The following is a 20,515-nucleotide window of genomic DNA, read 5'->3' on the forward strand; positions in this document are numbered from 1 at the left end:
AACTTGTGCTTATTGTACATCATTGTTCATTTTGAACTACGAGAACAGAAAACATTACAGCTGTATTGTGAACAAAATCTTAATTACATCCTGTATTTGCAGTAATGGAAGAAAACAGAAAAAAGTAAATCAAGAAGGTTGTTTGAGAAACTGTCAGATTTCATGTTCTGTTATAATGTGCCATTGAGTTCTAGACCCAGGTTGAAGTTTGTAGAGTGAAGATAATGCCTAATGTTTTTGTGTGATTGTGGGGTTTTGATTCAAAGTCAAATGCAGTAACTTCAAAGATTTTGTTGTAAGCCTTTCCTTGGTATGCTTCCGTTAGTAAGCCTTATTAAGAAGTGATGGTGAACATTAAGTCCTAACAATTAATGTTGTAAAAACATGGATTTTAATATCATGGTAAGAAATGGAGTAGGCTGTAAAGCTGATACTATATTACCGACCAATTTCAAGTGATGTGATCATTTATAATATAATATTTATATAGATCTGATTTGGCTTTTAGATGAAAAGAATGAGTATCTTTTTTGCCAAAGTAAATGGGAAGAAAAATATGTTGTCTGATGTTTTCATGCAGTGATCTAGGAATAATAGCCTTGAGAAACATAATGTCTAGTTTCTAATTATTGTTGAGAAATGAAAGCTCAATATTAATTATGCTCAAGTCCTAAATTGTTTTTGATAAGAATTCACTAACATTTGGATGTTTAAAAAATGTCATCTAACGGATCAATTGGTTCGTTACCTAGGGGAGCATTCTGTAGTTACTTCACTTTGGCAAGCTGAGCTGCTCAAAGCTGGAGGTTTTACCAAAGGAGGCATGAGGGAGCCTTTGTAGTTAAGTGTTGACTAGAAGCTGTATCTCAGCCTTACTTTCGGGGTGCAGTCCTTTTTCAGCCCACAGTTCCCCCGGCTTTGAACAGAGCCCAAGGAGCTCTCTCTGTCAGAGACCCCCCTGCCCCCGCGTGGCTCATTCCTGCCCACACAGCCACCCACTGAGGGCACCTGTCGGGCTTCTTGACGTCTACCTCAAATGCAAACTTCCCCACCACACTTATGATCCTCTCTTCAGTCGGCAGTCAGAAACTTCAGCACCCTGGTTTTCTCTCATTGCGAGTGAGATTTGGCTTGACTGCTGAACCCACTCTCATTCCAGGACCAGATGAAGGAAAGAAAGCACACAGGTTTGTCTGAGTCGGTCTCGACAGCCCAACGTCCACAGGATGGCAGTTCCAATCATGGGAAACTGTGTTAACTAATACATACAAGTTTCTTCAACGCAGAGCTGTTTACAACTTCTAGTAAGCTAAACAGAGCACTTGGAATCTCCCAGCAGGGTCTTTATTATGTTGTGGTTTTCAATCTTATTTGACAATGGAGCCATATTTTTTTTAGGGATCTTACACATGTTGGCAATTGCTAATTGCTATTCCAGGACTAGCTCCCTGAACAATAGAAACGTTTCCCCCACTGAGTTATGTTTTAATATTATGCCTGTTAGTGAGTACTGACATGAGAAGTGGCGGTATGAAGGGCATTGTAGTTGTAGACTATTGTTGAAGACATTGTCCAGTATGTTGATTAGCACTCAGAATAAATTCCTCCTGTGATGTACTACTTGGTAGAGCTGTGCGTTTTTCTTTTCTGTCAAGTGAGAATTAGATAAGCTATTATGCTTTTTTTTTTTCTTTTCCTTGCCTGTAAGGCAACTCAAATAAATGTAGCTCACAGCACAGTAATTATTTAGCTCTCATGCTTAGCATACTAAGGATTTTTACTCTCCCCTTTCATGTTTATGTAGCTTATTAGTTAGATCCCTGCTGTCGAGCTTTACTTTCTTCATCTATAATGTAAGGATCTACCTTTTGGATTATTGTGAAAGGAAAATCTTTGTTAATTGCCTGGTCATGTGTGTGGCACACTGTAGAATATGAAGCAAATGCTATAATATTTTTTTCATAATTTTAACATTTTTTGTTTCCAGTTTCACAACCTTATTTTATATACATTTTTACTTTGAAGCAGCTCAGTCTTGTTTAGAAGTGAGACGTATACATACTAAGAAAAAAGATTATAAGCATCCCATTCAGAGCATTGCTCCAGTGGGTATGAAGGATGAGGTGAGGTAACCAACCGTGAGTAGAGTTGATGAAAGAAGTGACGTACCCCCTGTAAACGAGGTCTCCAGGATTGGGGTTATTAGGAAGTAGCCGCAGACAACCAACCACGCCTTCCCCCAACAACTTGACAGGGGTAGCCGTTCTGAGCAAAATGCTGGCTTGAACTTGAATCCAAGTCAGTTTCAAAGTAGCTGCAGCTCTTGTGACGTTTTTGGTTGTGCTGCATGTTTGTGCTGTAAGTGGAAAAGAGAGAGTTCCTTCTAGGGAGATTTTTAGGCCCAGGATCTGGGAAGCAGACTTACAGTTTCTGAAATAAGAAGTGTTGTGTTGTGAGCATTGGGCATTTCAATGATGGGACTTCCAACTCCTGTTGGGAAAATAGAACATACTGGACATTTGGTCTAGCTGTCTCTCCTCCCCCAGGGCTTCATATTAGATAGCCTGGCATTTCTTTTCATGTGGATGTCACCCACAGGAGGGGAGCCGGGGCATTTCTGACCCAAGACTCAGAGAGGATGTCCTTCCCTTTAGCCCTCTCATCCCGAGTCACAAGATTGGTGACTGGCCCACTCGTCTCTTCTCTTCAGCCACCCCCGCACATGGCTGGGATCATGGGTTAAGTGACCTTCTAATTTATCACCCACACTACATTTTCTGAATGAAAAGGGGCACTAGTAATAAGGACAACATAAATAAGACATTCCTGGGCAAACAGGGCATTTGGTCATTTTAGCTAATAACCCCTTTTCTATGTTAGCTTAAAAAACACAAAGGTTTGATATTTTTTGTGATGTTAGCTCTACTGATATGTCTGTGCTCACTGTAGTAGCAGGAAATGCAGAAGGCTATCTGCTCTGTTTTGATTTTCCTGAACCATGTGTTTTGTTTTCTAATTTGGAGTGTATTTTCCTTTTATATTCAAAGTCACTGTCTACTATCCCATCCTGTTTAATCTGTAAAAGGCCATCTTATGAATTATTAAGTAAGTCATAATGATTCTTTGTTTGGACTCCACCACCCAGGTAATAATGCAGGGCGGGGTGGGGGGGGGGTGGGGGCAAATGAAAGGACAGAGGTGAAGCAGAAACTCTTAGTGCCCAAGCCTGGTAACTGCATACTGGGTAAAGACTGAATCTTTAAAAATATTGCTTTCATTTTCTATTTTGAAGTTATATTTAGGCGTTTGAAATTAATGTTGATAACTCCCAAACCAGTGTAAATGGAAGTAAATTTTTATGTCTTGTATGCTCTCCCCACTCTTATCTCCACAGAAGAAAGCTTGGCCAGACCACAAGCGGGAATGCAAATGCCTCAAAAGCTGCAAACCCAGATATCCTCCCGATTCCGTCCGGCTTCTTGGCAGAATTGTTGTCAAACTTGTGAGTAGATAACGTGTGAAATATTCTTGGTTTGTAATTTAACAAAAGCACTCACATTTGTATATATTATTCTTTTTAAAAAATATATATTTTTATTGATTTCAGAGAGGAAGGGAGAGGGAGAGAGAGATAGAAACATCCATGATGAGAGAGAATCATGGATCGGCTGCCTCCTGCAAGTCCCCCACTGGGGATCGAGCCCGCAACCCAGGCATGTGCCCTTAACCGGAATCGAACCCGGGACTTTTCAGTTCACAGGCTGACGCTCTATCCACTGAGCAAAACCGGCTAGGGCTGCATATATTATTCTTTAAAAAAATACGTTTTTATTGATTTGAAAGAGAGAAACATCGATTGGCTGCCTCCTATTTGGGATGGAGCCCACAACCAGGGCATGTGTCTTGATGGGGAATTGAACCCGGGGACCTCTTCCTGCATGGGATGACAGGACACATGTATTATTCTTATTTAAGGCTGAATTTAAATCCCTATTAAATCCAGTAGAAGGTGGATTATTATGGGGAGTGTCTTAAGTCAACAGCTTGCTGTTTTCAGTCACAGCATCAGTGGCAGTAATGACGTGCACGGCCCCTCTTTGAAGGCCCTGGGTGTGATCTCCTGGGATCGGAGACAGGAGGTCCTGCATTTGTCACTTGAGATGTTAGTGGAATCTGTTACGTTGCCTTTATTACTTTTCTACTGTGAACTAATGCACAGGGTCTGTATGTAATTCTTGTTGTTGTCTCTTCAACTGAGATTTTCATTTTATGATAATTAATCTTACATGGAAGAGCACTTATTTTTTTATTTACAGTCAAGATTCAGTGAAATTGTGTCTTCAGTTCTTCTCCTTGCTCTGCCAAAGCAGCTAGTGGATTCTGTGACATCCCCCGCTGTCCAGATTTTTGGGGTCAGGCTTTAGCATGAGTACCTCTCAATTATTGCAAGCTCTAGCTCCATTCTCTCCTGTTTTGTATGGACCTTTTTTGGGGGGGCTATGAAATTTTATAGGGTATTTAAGAATGTAAAAGTATGATTATATTTCATAAAACTAATGCAATGTTATATTTCAGTTACATCTTAATGAAGGATTTGCAATACCAAATGGGCATTGTCTTTCGACTGAATATGCAACATACATATTTACTACTATGTGTACATTGTGTTAAAACATACAAATTTATTTCAAAGCATTAATAAATTCAGAGCAATTTTCATCATTATGCATTTGTTTAACCACTGGATATTAAAAGTTTAATCACCATTATATTTGAGTGTGAACTTTTTTTCTACTTTATTAATATTAAACAGATAGACAACCACTGTTAGAGCAGAAATGGGTTGCTTCAGAATCACCGAAGGTCCTAGTTCTCAGTCACCACCCCTGATCTACTGAATCAAAGTCTAAAGGAAGCAATCCTATATAATAAAAGCCTAATATGCTAAGTGTCTGGTAATCTGGTCATCCGTTCAACCAATCAAAGCGTAATATGCTAATGATAGGCTAAGGCTGCTCAACCGTTCACTATGATGTGCACTGACCACCATGGGGCAGACAGTCAACTGGTCGACCAGTCGCTATGACATGTACCAACCACCAGGGGGCAGACGCTCTGACTGGTAGGTTAGCTTGCTGCTGGGGTCCGAGCAAGATAGGCCAGATACGCTCTGGAGGCCTCCCGCGGTCCCTCACTGGCTGGCCAACCTCCCGTGTCCCTCCCTGGCCCTGAACGTGCACAGGTGGGGTTCTTCAGCCTGGCATGCACCTTCTCGCAATCTGGGACTCCTCGGGGGATGTCTGAGAGTTGGTTTCGGCCCGACGGCAGAACAACTGGTCGCTATGATGTGCACTGACCACCAGGGGGCAGGCACTTAACGCAGAAGCCAGGCTCAAGGCTGGCGAGCACAGTGGCAGTGGCGGAGCCTCTCCCGCCTCCACGGCAGTGCTAAGGATGTACAACGGGGAGTGGGCCTAAGCTGTCAGTCGGACATCCCCTAAGAGCTCCTGGACTGCGGGAGGGCCCAGGCCAGGCTGAGGGACGGCCCCCCAAGTGTATGAATTCCATGCACCGGGCTTCTAGTTGTGAAATACTTTCCATAGAGCCCTTTCTATCTCCAGGCCCTGTGATAATGGCTTTACCTGATACACCTCATTTCACCCCATAGCAGTCCTATGAATCAGCTGCTGTTACTACTCTCATGTCCCAGATAACAACATTGATTCCTCTTGACTCAAGGTTAAGTAACTTGCCCAAGGTTGTACAGTTTGTAATAAATTCTTATTTTTATTGATCCATCTTTGCTTTTTTATGATAATTTGTAATAAAATTCTTACAGCGTGGATAGAGCTGTGGAAAAAATAAAAGAATGAAATCTTATAAGAGAGTTTTGCATTTGGAAATTAAGCTGGTGGTTAAGTCACAATTTTTGTTTTAAAGTTGTTACTGATTAAATAATTGAACTCTAAGAAAGTGGTGAAGAGAAGAAATATACTGGATAAAAATTTACTTTTTTAATAGACTTTCATTAAATGTCTAAAGATACTCAAACATATTTATTTATTTATATATTGGAAAACTTGAAATTGTTTTGGTATTTTCCGCCTTTACTTCATAGATGGAAGAAACCCCCTCTGAGTCGGAGAAACTTTACTCATTTTATGATCTGGAATCAAGTAAGTGATTATCAGCATAAAAAAAAATCCTGTCATTTATTTGCTGAGCTGATGAATTGCTTTGTTTTTTGTCTCTCTGTTATGTGAGGGAAATCTAACACGAGCGTATTTAATTTATTCTGGGGTAGCTTTGGCCATACAGGAGTTTGTAAAGTGCTAGGTTAGGCAGTGAGGGGAATGTAACCCCTAGTTCAGTTGACAAAATAATTTTTCTTGCTTCTCCTTCCCTTCCTCTCTTCTTCCCACTCTTGATTTCCTTTTGATGTCAGGAAACAGTGATGTGAACAGGGTGGGGTTGTGGTGTTCCAGGGAACATTTAGGCTCCCTGTTCGAAACACAGGTGACCTAGGCTCTCTAACAGCATTGAGCATTGTTCTTCTCCTGTTGGCCAAGCTACTTGGGCTTTCCAAGTCCGAATGTTAATGGAAAGGTTTGTTTTTCTTTCATATTGGCACAGATACTCTTCATTGAGTTTGTGGATGACTTCAGCGCAAAAGTAGCCAGAGCTCATAGAGTAAATTGGCTACACAGTTTAAGATTTGTGTTGGAGATGAATCTAGTACAGATTTATGGTGATGGGATCCCACTTGCCAGTGATAATACATTATTGTTTAAGTATCACCAATCATTAGAGAGATGCAAATCAAAATTACAGTGAGATAATCATCTCAGCCCATTAGGATGGCAACTATAGGAAAAAAAAGAGAAAACAAGTGTTGGCGAGCATGTGGAGGAATTGGAACCCTGTGCACTGTCGGTAGGAATGAAGGATGGGATGGCTGCTAGGGCAAACAGTATGGAGGTGCCTCAAAAAATTAAAACTATAATGACATTACATCCCTGGATTCTGGTTATACACTCAAAATAATTGAAAGCAAATATTTATTCATCCATATTTATAGCAGTATTAGTCACAATAGCTAAAACATGGAAGCAACCAAATGTCTATCAATGGATGAATAGATAAGCAGAATGTGTTATGTATACACAATGGAATATTATTCAGCCTTAAAAAGGAAGGAAATTCTGACATATGCTACAACATGGATGAATCTTGAGGGTATTATACTAAGTGAAATAAGGTAATCTCAGAAAGACAAATACTGTATGATTCCACTTCTATGAAGTACTTAGAATAGTCCAGATCATGAAGACAGAACATAAAATGGTGGTTCACAGGGGCTGTGGGAAGGGATGAATGGGAAATTATTGTTTAATGGGTATAGAGTTTCAGTTTAAAAGGTGAAAAGTATTATAGAGATAGATAGTGGTGATTTTGCATAACAATGTGAGTGTATTTGATACTACTGAACTGTACAGTTAAAAATGGTTAAGGTGGTAAATTTTATGTTATATATGTTTTCCCACTGTTTTGAAAAGAAAAGAAGAAATAACTGGGTTAATTGTTCTACTGAACAAGTAATTTAAAGAATATATGTAGACCTGACTTGAGCAACCGAGTTATGCTCTAGTTCAAATGATGTATCTTTTCAAGTTTTAATAGAGAACTAATTAGTAATTTTTTTTAAAAAATCTTATTGCTAAGTAATTAACATCTCTTGGGATGAGTTTCACTATTAACATTAGCCTTGCTCAGTAGCAATGTTATACACACTGCCTTAAGTGAAATGCTCTCAAACTTTATTAATTGAATTGTGCATTCTTAATCTTAACACTCCTGTGTGATGTACATGAACTGATATTGGCTGTAGAACTTTCTTCTGTTTCAGTTGAAGTAGCACCATATCTTGTTTATTCATTCAACCAAGAAATGATTTGAAGTTGAGATTTCTTGAGATTATCCATATTTTCTTGTTGATGTGCTTTCTAATGACAAATTTTACCACTTTGAACTTCAGCTGAACTTTTTAGTTTTCACTTTCTATCTCCCCGCCCCTTGGGAGATGACCTTGTTGTAAATTGTCTCATAGAAAAGTTTGCTTACATTCACTGATTTAATAAGTACTTACCATGTTTGAACATGTGTACAGGATGATGTAGAAAATGTGGTAACACATCTTTACTGATTTTGTTTCTAATATTTTTTCATCTGTATGTGTATTTATTTTATTTTGATAAATGTTTGATCTTACAGTATAGATGAACATTGGCAGAATTTAATTGCTAATGTATGTATCATGACTTGTAGTTGGCAAAAAATAAAAAAGATATGTGTTTGCTCTCTGTCAGAATGGAATCTAGGGCAGGAAATATCTAGTTTAACAGTTACCTTTGAACACCTGAAAATTATCCATTAAAAGTTCACTGTGTGATTGTGCTATTTATTTTCTCTTTAAAAAAGATATTAACAAACTGACTGAAGATAAGAAAGAGGGCCTCAGGCAACTTGCAATGACATTTCAACTTTACATCAGGGAAGAAATACAAGATGCTTCTCAACTGCCACCTTCCTTTGACATCTTTGAAGGCTTTGCAAAAGTAAGTGTGAAGTTTGGTATTTTTGCTAATGCTATAAATCTACCTTCACTCTTTATTTTGTTGTTGATTGTGAAAATCCAGGACCCTTCATGTCTTATATCACTCTCCTACCGTAATGAGTAGAGAATGAAAGAATGTATTACTCATATTAAAAAGGGTATTTACTTCTAATGTTTTATTCAGTATTCTTATTAACTAGAGGCCCAGCGCACGATTCAATCGTGCGGGTAGGGTCCCTAGGCCTAGCCTCCTGCGATCAGGGCCATCTTCTGCCTGTTCGCCAGTCCCCAGGCCCAATGCTGCCTCCGCCGCCGCCACTGAGCTGCCAGGCTGTTGGGATCACCAGCTCATCCCCAGCCGCTGCCGCTGCTGCTGGGGCTTGAGGCGCTGACGAAGGGGAGCACGGCAGGGGATCCGGGTGCGGACAACCGGCTCCCCGCCTCCGATGGCAGCGGAGCTGGGCAGGGGATCCGGGTGTGGACAACCGGCTCCCCGCCTCCGATGGCAGCGGAGCTGGGCAGGGGGTCCGGGTGCGGACAACCGGCTCCCCGCCTCCGATGGCAGCGGAGCTGGGCAGGGTTCCGGGTGCGGACAGCCGGCTCCCCGCCTCTGATGGCAGCGGAGCTGGGTGTCCAGGGTGTCCGAGGCAGCCCCCCTCAGCGGCCGCCAATCCAGCCATTGAGAGGCGGGGGGGGGGGGGCGGGAGTCCCGCGCCTCTCAATGGCTGGATATGCCACCCCGAGTCCCGCCCCCCAGCCTCCCACCGCCCAATCGTGGGCGTAGCGGAGTGATGGTTATTTGCATATTGCCTTTTTATTATGAAGGATGACCCAAGTATGTTCATTGTCAGCTCTCAAGACATACTCTGCCATTGCATTCATTTAGTTTTGTCATGGTGTTTCAGTAATAGAGCCTGCTTTTAAATTACATTTATTGGGGTGAAGTGGTTAATAATATTATATAGGTTTCGAGTGTACAATTCTATGATACATCATCTGTATATTGCATTGTGTGCCCACCACCTAAAATCAAATCTTTTGTCACCATATATTTGACCCATCTGGTCCACCCTCTTCCATCTGGTCCACCATACTGTTGTCTGTGTCTATAAGTTTTTTGTTTGTTTTTCTTGTTTGTTCATTTGTTGTTTTTAGTTTTATATCTCACATATGAGTGAAATCATTTGGCTCTTAACTTTTTTTTGTCTGATTGAAATGAAAAATTTATTGAATCCATTTCTTAAATGAATTCTAAATAATAGGGAAATATAAAAATTTCTTATCTATATATATAAAAGGCTAAGTGATTGACCGACCATCTGTCTGACCGTCCGACCGACCAACCGATACATATGATGCGCACTGGCAATTTAAAAATAAACATTGACTCGCTCATGTGTGACACATATAAAGCTCTCCCTGGCACCAATCACACACATGTGTTTCGATCTGTCATTGTCAATCATGAATTTGGTTGTTTTTGTTGACATTCTGAAGCTGAAAGAAAGCAGAGTCATTAACAGAATATGTCTGAAGACCAACTCTTGGCACAATTGTCCCCGTCGGACACTGGCTTCCCATTTAAATTAATTTGAAGACAGTTTCCCATGATGCCAGCATTTGCAATGACTATTAATAAATCACAAAGACAAACTCTAGACAGAGTAGGAATATTCCTACCTGAACCATTTTCGAACATGGTCAGTTATACTAGTTGCTTTTTCTTGAGTTTGAAGAGCATGTGATGTTAAAGTTAAAGTTGTAAATACTTCATCCCAAGGGAAATTAGTCAAGCACTCTGAAAGTGTTTTTACTCTTAATGTGATGTACAGGGAGATATTAGAATAAGTTTAATCAATTTATCAGTCATTGTTTTTATCAGTGTTGTTTTTATATTATATTTTTGTTGTTTTTATATCATGTTTTCATTGTTTTTATATCAAGTCTTTGTTGTTACATCATATCAAGTCTTTATTGTTTATTTATTAATCAATTTATATATTATTTTCATATATATTTTACTAATTTTCTTTCATCTCTGACACTTCTATTATAGAGAAAGGGCAAATAGCGATATTAAAATATTTCTTCTAATTAATTTCCTTTAAATGTGCATGAATCAATGCACTGGGCCACTAGTTTTAAAATAATTGCCTAAAAATCTGTTTAAATATTTCAGGTCACTAAAATCTTGGATTAGGGAGAGAACAGAAGTTTAATTTAATATTTGATCTGTGGTCTCCTGGCAGCAGCTACCTGAAGTGCGCTTTTAGGAAATGATTCTGAGGGGTTTTGGGTCCAGGTAAAGAAGACACTGATTGAGTCTTTACATGCATCTTGATGCCCCTGGGACAGGGACAGAGGGTCAGATACCTATCAGTGATTCTCTCTCATCATTGGTCTCTCTCTCTCTCTCTCCCCAATTAATAAAAAAAATGTTAGAAAATATTACTTATGCATCTGGGGAGTTTCCAATATTTATTTTATATTCTTCTGAAAATTATAATCTGTTGTGGATAACCTATATACAGTGCATCCAGGCTTTTTTGATGCTAAGCACTATATAAAGTAACACCTACTGAAAGATAAAAATATACTTTATGATAACTGTAACTTCATTAAGTCTGTGGCTGTTTAGTGACAGTTGTTTCTATTGTTTGTAAAATTTCAAGTGTTAATTACTGGTGTTATTAATATTCATAAAAAATATTTTAAAATGTCTATTACTCAATGTTAACTGAGTAATATATAAATGTGTAGTTAATTCTAAATCTGAAAATTACCTATCAAAGCAATAAACCTCAGTGAGTACAACATAGTGGTGATTATACACTTATAAATGTTATTAAGTGATCACCACAGTAAGTCTAGTACCCATCTGACACCATGCATAGTTACTACAATGTTATTGACTATATTCCCTATGCTGTACTTTACATCCCCATGACTATTTGTAACTACGAATTTGTACTTCCTCATCACTGCCCCTTTTTCACCCAGGGTCCCAACTCCCTTCCCTTCTGGCAACCGCCAGTCTGTCTTTGTATCTATGAATTTGTTTCTGTTTTGTTTGTTCATTTATTTTGTTTATTAGAGTCTACATATAAGTGAAATCATATGGCATTTGTCTTTGACTTATTTCACTTAGCATAATACCCTCCAAGTCCATTCATGTTGTTGCAGATGGCAAGATTTCATTTTTTATGGTTGACTAATATTCCATTGTATATATGCACCACTTCTTCATCCATGCATCGACTGATGGACACTTAGGTTGCATCCATATCCTAGCTATTATAAGGAAGGCTGCAATGGACATATGGATGTGTATGTCTTTGGGATTTGTGTTTGGGGTTTCTTCGGATAAATACCCAGAAGTGGAATTGCTGGGTCCTTCTTTGTCTCTTGTTACAGTCTTTGTTTTAAAGTCTGGAGTAAATATTGCCACCCCAGCCTTTTTGTTCGTTTGTTTCCATTTTCCTGAAATACCTTTTTCCATCCCTTTCCTTTCCGTCTGTGTGTTCCTATCTGAAGTGAGTCTCTTGTAGGCAGCATATGTAAAGGTCTCATTTTCTTATCCATTCAGCCACCTATGTATTTGATTGGAGCATTGAATACATTTACATTTAAAGGAATTATTCATAGGTATGTGGTTATTGCCATTTTATTATTTATGTTTTTGATCTTTTAAAAAATTTCTTCTTAAAGAAGTCCCTTTAACATTTCTTGTAATATTGGTTTGGTGGTGATGAACTCCTTTAAGCTATTTCTTATCTGGGAGCACTTGAGGTTTAGATTGTAGGAGTTTGCTGTATAAATATATCCTCTCCACTTATGAGTTTGTTGCCTGGCTGTAAATTTAAGTAGCGTGAGACATAGGAATGAGAACTTTTTTGAGAGGGCACCATGGAGAACTTCAGGTAGGAAGTGAAATGGATGCTGGAACTTCAGGAGAGTGGATGGTGCTGGGAAACAGTTGTAGACAGTGGTCTAGAAGAGTGGCTGGGACAGGGGAGCGGAGGAAAAGATCGATCCCCTCTGCAGATCTGAAAGGTAGCTGCTACCTGTGGAACATAGCAGTTATACTTAGAACCTTTGAATAAAAGCTTGTTGTTTAAAATGCTGGTTTTGCATTTTGACAATAGAAAATGTGTGAGGGTAATAGTACCTCCAGAATTCCTCCAGAGTGGGTGCTGTGGGGTGATGATCTGTTTGGATGGACAGACTGAAGTGATTTGCTTGAAGGCTTATTTGCAGTGCAGTTTTTATTTTTAGATTGTGTTACGTGAGGGGAGGGCGAGGTGTGCCTGAATGGAAATAAAGGTATGAGGTAGGAGGAGCGTGATGGTTGCTACTGACACGAATGAAGGTGGCCAAAGGGTAGGAGGTGCATTGCAGATGCTTGTCAGTGAGAGCACAGGAGACATGCAGTTACTTATATGTTCATGAAAAATAGAGGCCAAATTCATCTGTGCCGACTCTGCTAGATTGTTAGGGAAGAGAACTATGTGTCTCCATCTCTGCAATCCCCTCCTCCTTCTCATCCCATATTTTCCCCCTCTACTTCTATTTTCAAACACAATTTCCTGATATATTTCAAAACGGGTTTATCTTGGCATGACAATTGCAGTGGTTCAGTCTACTGATTGAGTTCTAAACATTTACTACAAATATAGAAAATGTATATATGAACAATAATATAAACCTCAAAAGTGGAGAAAATGACAGAGGATACATTGAATGGGGCACTGGGCTGCGCTCAGCACTGCCAAGGGTGAACCTGAGGGGGTGGGGGCAGTGAAGGATTAAAGAAGACAGACAAGAGAATAAAGCGGGGTCTAGGTGGTATGCTGCTCTCAGATGGAGAGACAGTGCCACAGCCTGCAAGCCGAGTCTTTATTTTATAGCCAGATCCCATGAGGCAAAGCAAAGGCATGGTCAAGATGTTTACAATGTTCTTGTGGGTTTTGAATCTACTCAATTACATGCACCTGAACTCTATCAAGCTTTGTTTTGGCAGCATTTGCTGCACCTCCCGCAGCCCATATCACTCAGCCACCTGGGACCACAGGTTCGGACCATAAGGTCAAGCTTACATCATAGCCTTTGGCTATAATTGTGCTGGGAGGGCTTTGCCCTCCAAGCTGGGACTTGCACGTGGCTTTGCCACGAGAGGACCGTGCCGTCTCATTAGTCTGAGGCTTGAACCTGTCCAAACCCTGTAGCCACTCTCCACAGGGCACTGAATAATATATGGTTAAATCGCTTTCTCAGGCAAGTAATTGAAATGCCCTCAACCTCAATCTCCCCATCTGTAAATGGGAATAATAATAAAATCAACTTCACAGATAAAAGTACTTGGAGTGTCTCCCACTACTACTCCTGCCCTCTACTGCCGGCTTTATTCATGTTCTGCTGTCAGACTGCAGTGTCCTATGTCTCCCTGTGCTGTCATCTAGAGCAGCGGTTGCCAACCTCTCAGACCTCATGGACCACCAGTGGTCCCCGGACCACTGGGTGGCGACCGCTGATCTAGAGTGCCACCTGCGACTGACTGTAAACCAGAATCTCCGGGGATTGCTCCCAGTTTTGCCCAGTGCTGGCTTCTCTTGAGGTGCTGAGAATTACTATCTTTGAGAAGAAATTTTGCAAACAGGATAAAGTACCTTTCCCTTAGTAACTGACTTGGTTTCAGCCGATAGCTATTGTGGACAGAAATCATATACCGTGTCCTGCACTCATAACAACTCCATGATTTCAGAGTAGCTCCTTGGGATAGCATGTAGGAAATGTAAACACAAGCTTTCTCCAATGAACAAAGGGTTTCTAACACATGCATCTTAAAAAGATGGAGTTAAATATAAAAGTTATTCGCTTATCCTGCTATAATTCCCCGAAATGGCATGGAAGGTATAGTATTTCTCTATTCCATCCCTCGGAATGTACATTGATAATTATTATATCGATAATTGGTAATGGTTATTAATAACTTAATGTCAGTAGGCCTAGTTTTGAGCTTATTTTCTATGCACAGGATATAGGTTGTAGAAAAATGTACTTTATTATTTTTTTTCTGAACTTACAACTTCCTTTTCTAAAAATGCATTTGGTAGACACGAAATGTGATAAGATCTGAAAAATAAAGCAGAAAATAAGCGAGTTGCATACAATGTTTCAAAAACAGACCGTAAATTGGAAGCAGCGAGAGTAAAAGTGACCTCCTAATCACAAAACATGCCATCATTGGTGTTTCCAGAGCCCAGCAAAGTGCTTGTTAACTTCATAACATGGCACAACCGCCACGGGATTTTTTGATTAGAAATTCCACATCTATTTGGGAAGATATTCCCTCCCTTTTCCTTTCAAACAAAATAACAATTCTCCTGGTAGCATGTTATTTTTATTCTTTAGGGCACATATGTGACCTCCAGAACTTGCCCTTCCAGACTCTTAATTTTTAATGCTGTGAGTTGCAGCTGGTTTTTGCAATATACACTGTGATTGTATAGCTTTGAAAGTGAGGTTTTAGAAGGTGTTTTATTTTGGTACTGTGATACTTAAATTTTACATTCAGTTTTATTAGTGGTAAATTCTTTTTTATTGGAGACTTTTTTCATTAGAGTAACAATGGAGGATATGTTAAATCAAGAATCTTGCTAATTCATAATATGAAAAGAAAGAGTAACAATATTTTTGATTGAGATACATACTTGCATTTGGGTGGTATATGCCATTAGACATTAAGTGATAATAACTAATCTATATGATGTTTTGCCATAACCTCATAATTTTAGTAGAGCATCTATATCAACATGGAGGAAAAATTACTAATTAACTTTTTTTGTCCTTTTTATTTGCTGAAAAGAATGGTAAAAACCTCAGTAAAAAGCAAGAACAAGTTGTTCATGGTATGTTCAGTTATTAATCTTAACATTTCAGTTCTCTTGGCTCTCATTCTGGATACGCTGGTGTTTTGTTACTTACGTGTTGTGGTAGGCTAATGTGTGGGAAGAATATTACCTTCATTGTTTTGAAAGGTCAGGGGTGTGTGTGTGTGTATTTGCCCCTTGAGGGCTTCCAGAGTTTCATATAGGACCACATTTTATTTATTTATTTATTTATTTATTTATTTATTTATTTATTAAATACATTTTATTGATTTTTTGCAGAGAGGAAGAGAGAGGGATAGAGAGTTAGAAACATCAATGAGAGAGAAACATCGATCAGTTGCCTCTTGCACACTCCCCACTGGGGATGTGCCCGCAACCAAGGTACATGCCCTTGACCGGAATGAACCTGGGACCCTTGAGTCCGCAGGCTGACGCTCTATCCACTGAGCCAAACCGGTTTCGGCTAGGACCACATTTTAGAGCTTTTAGTGGATCAGCTCAGTTGGGTTTCACCCCTGTAGCATGCTATAAAGTAGTAAGGAAAGCAATCTTTTGAATTAACAAAGTGATGAATTATCTCATTACAAATGTGATGGGAAAAGGCAGTATGATAACTTTCACTGCATTACTAAATGATCCCCGTGACTGATCAGATGTGCTGGGTTCTATTAAGGAGAAATACGCCATTAAATATTTAGTACTAAAAGCGAGCAGACACCCAGGACTGCTGACCTCCCATCACTGGGCGCTGCCTCTGTATACATGGAGGTGGCTGCTGCCTGAGCGTCTCTCTTGTCTGCTCTCAGCAGCTGCTGGAAGACTTAGTGATTCGGGTTGCACCTCTCTGCTGGTTTCACGTGAAGCAGGCAAACAGCCAAGATACTTAACTGCACACGGACCCCGGCATTCTAATTATGAAATGCTGATGCAGTTATGATTTATATGTTTGTCCTTCATTACAGTAGATTGAAACTCTGAGTAGATTCAAGAGACAATTATTCTCACAAATGGTCTTCCGAGTTACGGGACAATTGTAGGACACTTGGGCTTTCTAAACAAAACAAGTCATGTGTTTTTAATGATGATGTTTATTTATCATGTTCTTCATCTTTCGCCATTCAGTTAGTATTTCTCTTCATTTATGTGTAAATAACCTATGATGAGTTGGTGTATGTTTATCATAGTTAAAGACCAGATGCCAGCTAACTTCTGAAGTTGGGAGGACGATTAGTAAATTCTTAATCAGCATTTTTATTTATTCCTGTGTTGGTCAAGGTTAATTACTTATATAAGGCTAATGCTTTGATTAAAACCACTGATGGATAAACGTGTTTGCTAAGCCTTGTTGCCTTATCTATTTGAGTGTGTAACTTGCCATTAATTCAGATGGAGGTGATGTTTTTAAATGACAACGTGTCATTGTGAAAAGGGAGAGGTTACTTTCGTTGCTTTGACCTTCCCTGTAGTGGCAGAAACCTCTGCTCCAGTCCTGCGTCTCCCTACTGGAATGTGACCTCCTTAGAGCCAGGAATGACAGATTATTTACTTTGAATTCCTAGCAATCTTCATTGTATGCAGTAGGTGCTTAATTGTTAACTGAATGTAGGAAGGCATGAAAACTGTCCCTTTGCAGTTTTATGGCGTACACCTTATTAAACACTTTTAAAAATTAATACATTTCTGTAAGTATACAAGACTGTGTAAAAAGAAATCTTTATCATGATAAAATTGACGAAGCTTAGTAAGTTAGTTAGTTGATAGCTTAGTAAGTTTAAAAAATTTGGCTCTCAAAAGAAATTAGCTCAGAATCACAGAGGGTGCCATTTTTCTGAATTCTTCGGGAAATGATGGATGATTTATATTGTTCCGAGTTAGCAAACCTTTTTTGTAAAAGTTCATATATAGTCAATATTTTAGGTTTTGTAGGCCAAGAGGAAAAAGTCAGTTACTACTTCATCATGGTGCTTTATAATGCACAGTGAGAGGACTATTTATGGTCTCCGTGGCAACTCCTTAACTCTGCCATGAGCGCCCAAAGCTTCCAAGGATAATATATAAGTGAACGGGTATGGGTGTGTTCCCATAAAACTTGGTTTATAGACACTGAACATTGACTTCTTAATATATAATTTTCACCTATGCTTAAATATCTTTCTTTTTATTTTTCTCCCAGCTGTTTACAAATGTAAGAAAGCATTCTTAACCTGCAGGCTGTGCAAAAAGAGGTGGTGGGTCAGATGTAGCTGATGGGCCGTTGTTTGCCAACCCTTAAATTATTATTTGTAAGCCAGAGGCTTTTTTTTGTGTATTCAGTAGGAAATATAATATGCTATCAGAAGATTTTCTAACTTAAAAAAAGGATAGGAAACATTTTATCCATTACCTTCTAACAAACCATTTGTTCTACAGTTTTATGTTGCCAATCACATCCTACCTAATAATAGACAAATATGCAAATTGACCACACCTTCGCTATGACCAAGCCACGCCCACCAGCCAAGCCACGCCCACCAACCAATCAGGACGAGTATGCAAATTACCCCAACAAAGATGGCGGCTAATTTGCATATCAAGACAGCTTAGAAAGAAGCCAAGAGATGCTGAAGGGAGCAAAGCTGCGGAGAAGCAAGCAAGCCGGGGGGAGGAGAAGGGAGGAGCGGAGGCGGGGCCGGGGGAGAAGGAAGGAGAGCGGGTCGGGCTGGCGGAGAAGGCGGGCCGGGGGAGAAGGGAGGAGCGGAGGCGGGCCCGGGGGAGAAGGAAGGAGAGCGGGGCGGGCTGGCGGAGAAGGCGGGCCGGGGGAGAAGGGAGGAGAGCAGGCGGGGCGGGGTAGAGTGCAGCAGGAAACCCTATTGCAGGATTTTTCCTGCAACGGGAACGCTAGTTTATAATAAGCACACTGTGTGCACAATGATTGTTTATTGAGTTTTCTTTTTTAATCCAAGAAAATTTAATTCAAGAACTCTAAAATGTCTTAATCCATTGATATAGTAAAAGACATGTAGTGTTTCACTAAGGATTAGGAAGAAATAAATAGAAGAAAATATATACCTTATTAATATCTTACATAAAAAATCATTTTTAGTTTTTGTGGGTTTTTTTTTTAACTACAGGTGTTATATGTTATTTTGCCTTGAAATGAAATGTAATGATACAATTTTCTAGTAGAATTATTTTGGCTTTGTAACTCAGGTTCAGAAAGTTTTTGCTTGATTTTCAGATTGTTTTCTTAGATAATGGATATTGCCCTCAGACTTTACATTGTGGCTTGACTATTTCTGTTATGAATGAGGACCTCTCATGAGGCAAAAAAATGTTTAAAGGCTATAATATTAATAGTAGTAAAATATTGTGATTAGGTGCTTTGTTAAATTTTGTAATGGGCAGAGAGCGATTTTTTTGACAGCAGAAATTAGACATTGTTATTTGATGTGGAAAATAAGGAGGTTTGGTATTTTATAAAGGCACGCAGGTGAGTTTGGAGATGGCTTCTGTAGGCCAGATAAAGAAAGGCGTGTCCTGATTGGAGAGAAAATAGCCTCTCTTCTGTCAGCAAGACTCGGTTTTAATGGACGTTTTTATTTTCAGTGCCCAGTGTTACGTGTTTAAAGAAATAATTTAGATAAGTGCTCATTTATAAAGTTTGATGAAGGAAGGGCAGAAAGCCTCGTCATATCAGCAAGTTGATCATGGCTCAGTATTTGGAAGAACTTTATCATCAATGATTCAATGATTTGTCAGGCTGTCAGGCACAACTTGGAGCGACCTGTTCCTGGAAGAATTTCCTTCAGGATTAAACTCCACGAGAAGAGGAGTTGTCGCCATGGGTATAAGGTAGGGCCAAATGATATCAAGTATAGTTTGAGCTTGTGGATTCATGGTGGTTATAAGTGGAAGTCTGTAATATATCTTTCCCCATTCTCTATCCAAGTTCTGTTTATTCTCAAAGTTTCAACTCAGATCTTTGGTGAAATCCACCTAACTAGGATTGGCCTTTCCCTGCTGTAAAATCAGTAGTCACTGGTGTTTTCTATGCCAATCACTTGGGAATTGTGAGTATTCTTTATCAGTTATATGTCTTTATTTCCTTTGGCCCCACTGACTAGTAGATTGGAAACTGTGAGGAGCCATGGTATCCAATTCCTTCCTTAAGCAGAGCAGAACCATATAATTTTAGGCTGAAAAGATCACAGAAACGAATCTGTTCCCCACTCCTTCTCCTCTTCCCATGATGCTTCAGTTGTGGCTCAGAGATGGTTATGTAGTCACCTGGTTACAAGAAAAATGCTACAATTTAGGTCTTTGACCTCATTCTGATGCTCTTTCTGTTAGCTGATGCCCAAGTATTTAAGAACTAGCTTCTGAGTTGAAGTAAAAATGTGATAAGCAGACAGAACTTAATATTACGAACAACTTTTGGCACTATCTATTTCGTATATACTCTTCCAGCTTTATTGAGATGTAATTGACACATAATATTGTGAAAGTTTAAGGTATAAAATATATTTAATTTTTTACTCACAAAATACTTTAACAAACATAACATTTATTTCCTACAATAGCCTTTGAGTTATTATTTTCTTCTGCAGATGAAGAGATACTGAAGGTCACACAGTTTCTAAATAAGGGGCCAGAGTTTCAACTTGGCTCTCTTGATTTCAGATTCCCCCCTCCTTCCAAACTGCATTCTGTACTCTGTTAGTTTTGTATTGGAGCTCTAATTATGAGCTATTATAAGCCTTCGGAGCAAAATTCAGAGTATGAGAAATGAGAATATTTGATAAAATTTCTATCACTAATACGAAAGTATTAGTATAGGCAAAGCTTTACATTCCTTAGTTAGGATTCCAGTTACCCTTCATATAGGTGGTGTGTCATGGTTTACACACCCCTCTCCTGCATGTGTGCAAATCTAAAGTGCTGGTAGGGTGGGTGGAGGAGGGTAGGTTTTCCATATCCAATAATTCTGAACTGATGCTGCCACAATGGTGTGTGAAAATAATGACACTTGAAA

General features: G+C 39.4%; 1 protein-coding gene across 1 annotated transcript in view; it reads left to right on the plus strand.

Annotated features, from left to right (window-relative positions):
* Positions 1 to 20,515, plus strand: part of SMYD3 (SET and MYND domain containing 3) — a 519,877-nt gene that overhangs the window by 118,688 nt on the left and 380,674 nt on the right. Inside the window, exons 3-5 of the mRNA XM_079763811.1 lie at positions 3,395 to 3,502; positions 6,119 to 6,176; positions 8,479 to 8,615. Of these exons, the coding sequence (XP_079619937.1) occupies positions 3,395 to 3,502; positions 6,119 to 6,176; positions 8,479 to 8,615 (303 nt within the window). The remainder of the gene's footprint in view (positions 1 to 3,394; positions 3,503 to 6,118; positions 6,177 to 8,478; positions 8,616 to 20,515) is intronic.

Source organism: Cnephaeus nilssonii (genome assembly GCF_951640355.1).
Source record: "Cnephaeus nilssonii genome assembly, chromosome: 23".
In the NCBI taxonomy this organism is placed as follows: Eukaryota; Metazoa; Chordata; class Mammalia; order Chiroptera; family Vespertilionidae; genus Cnephaeus; species Cnephaeus nilssonii.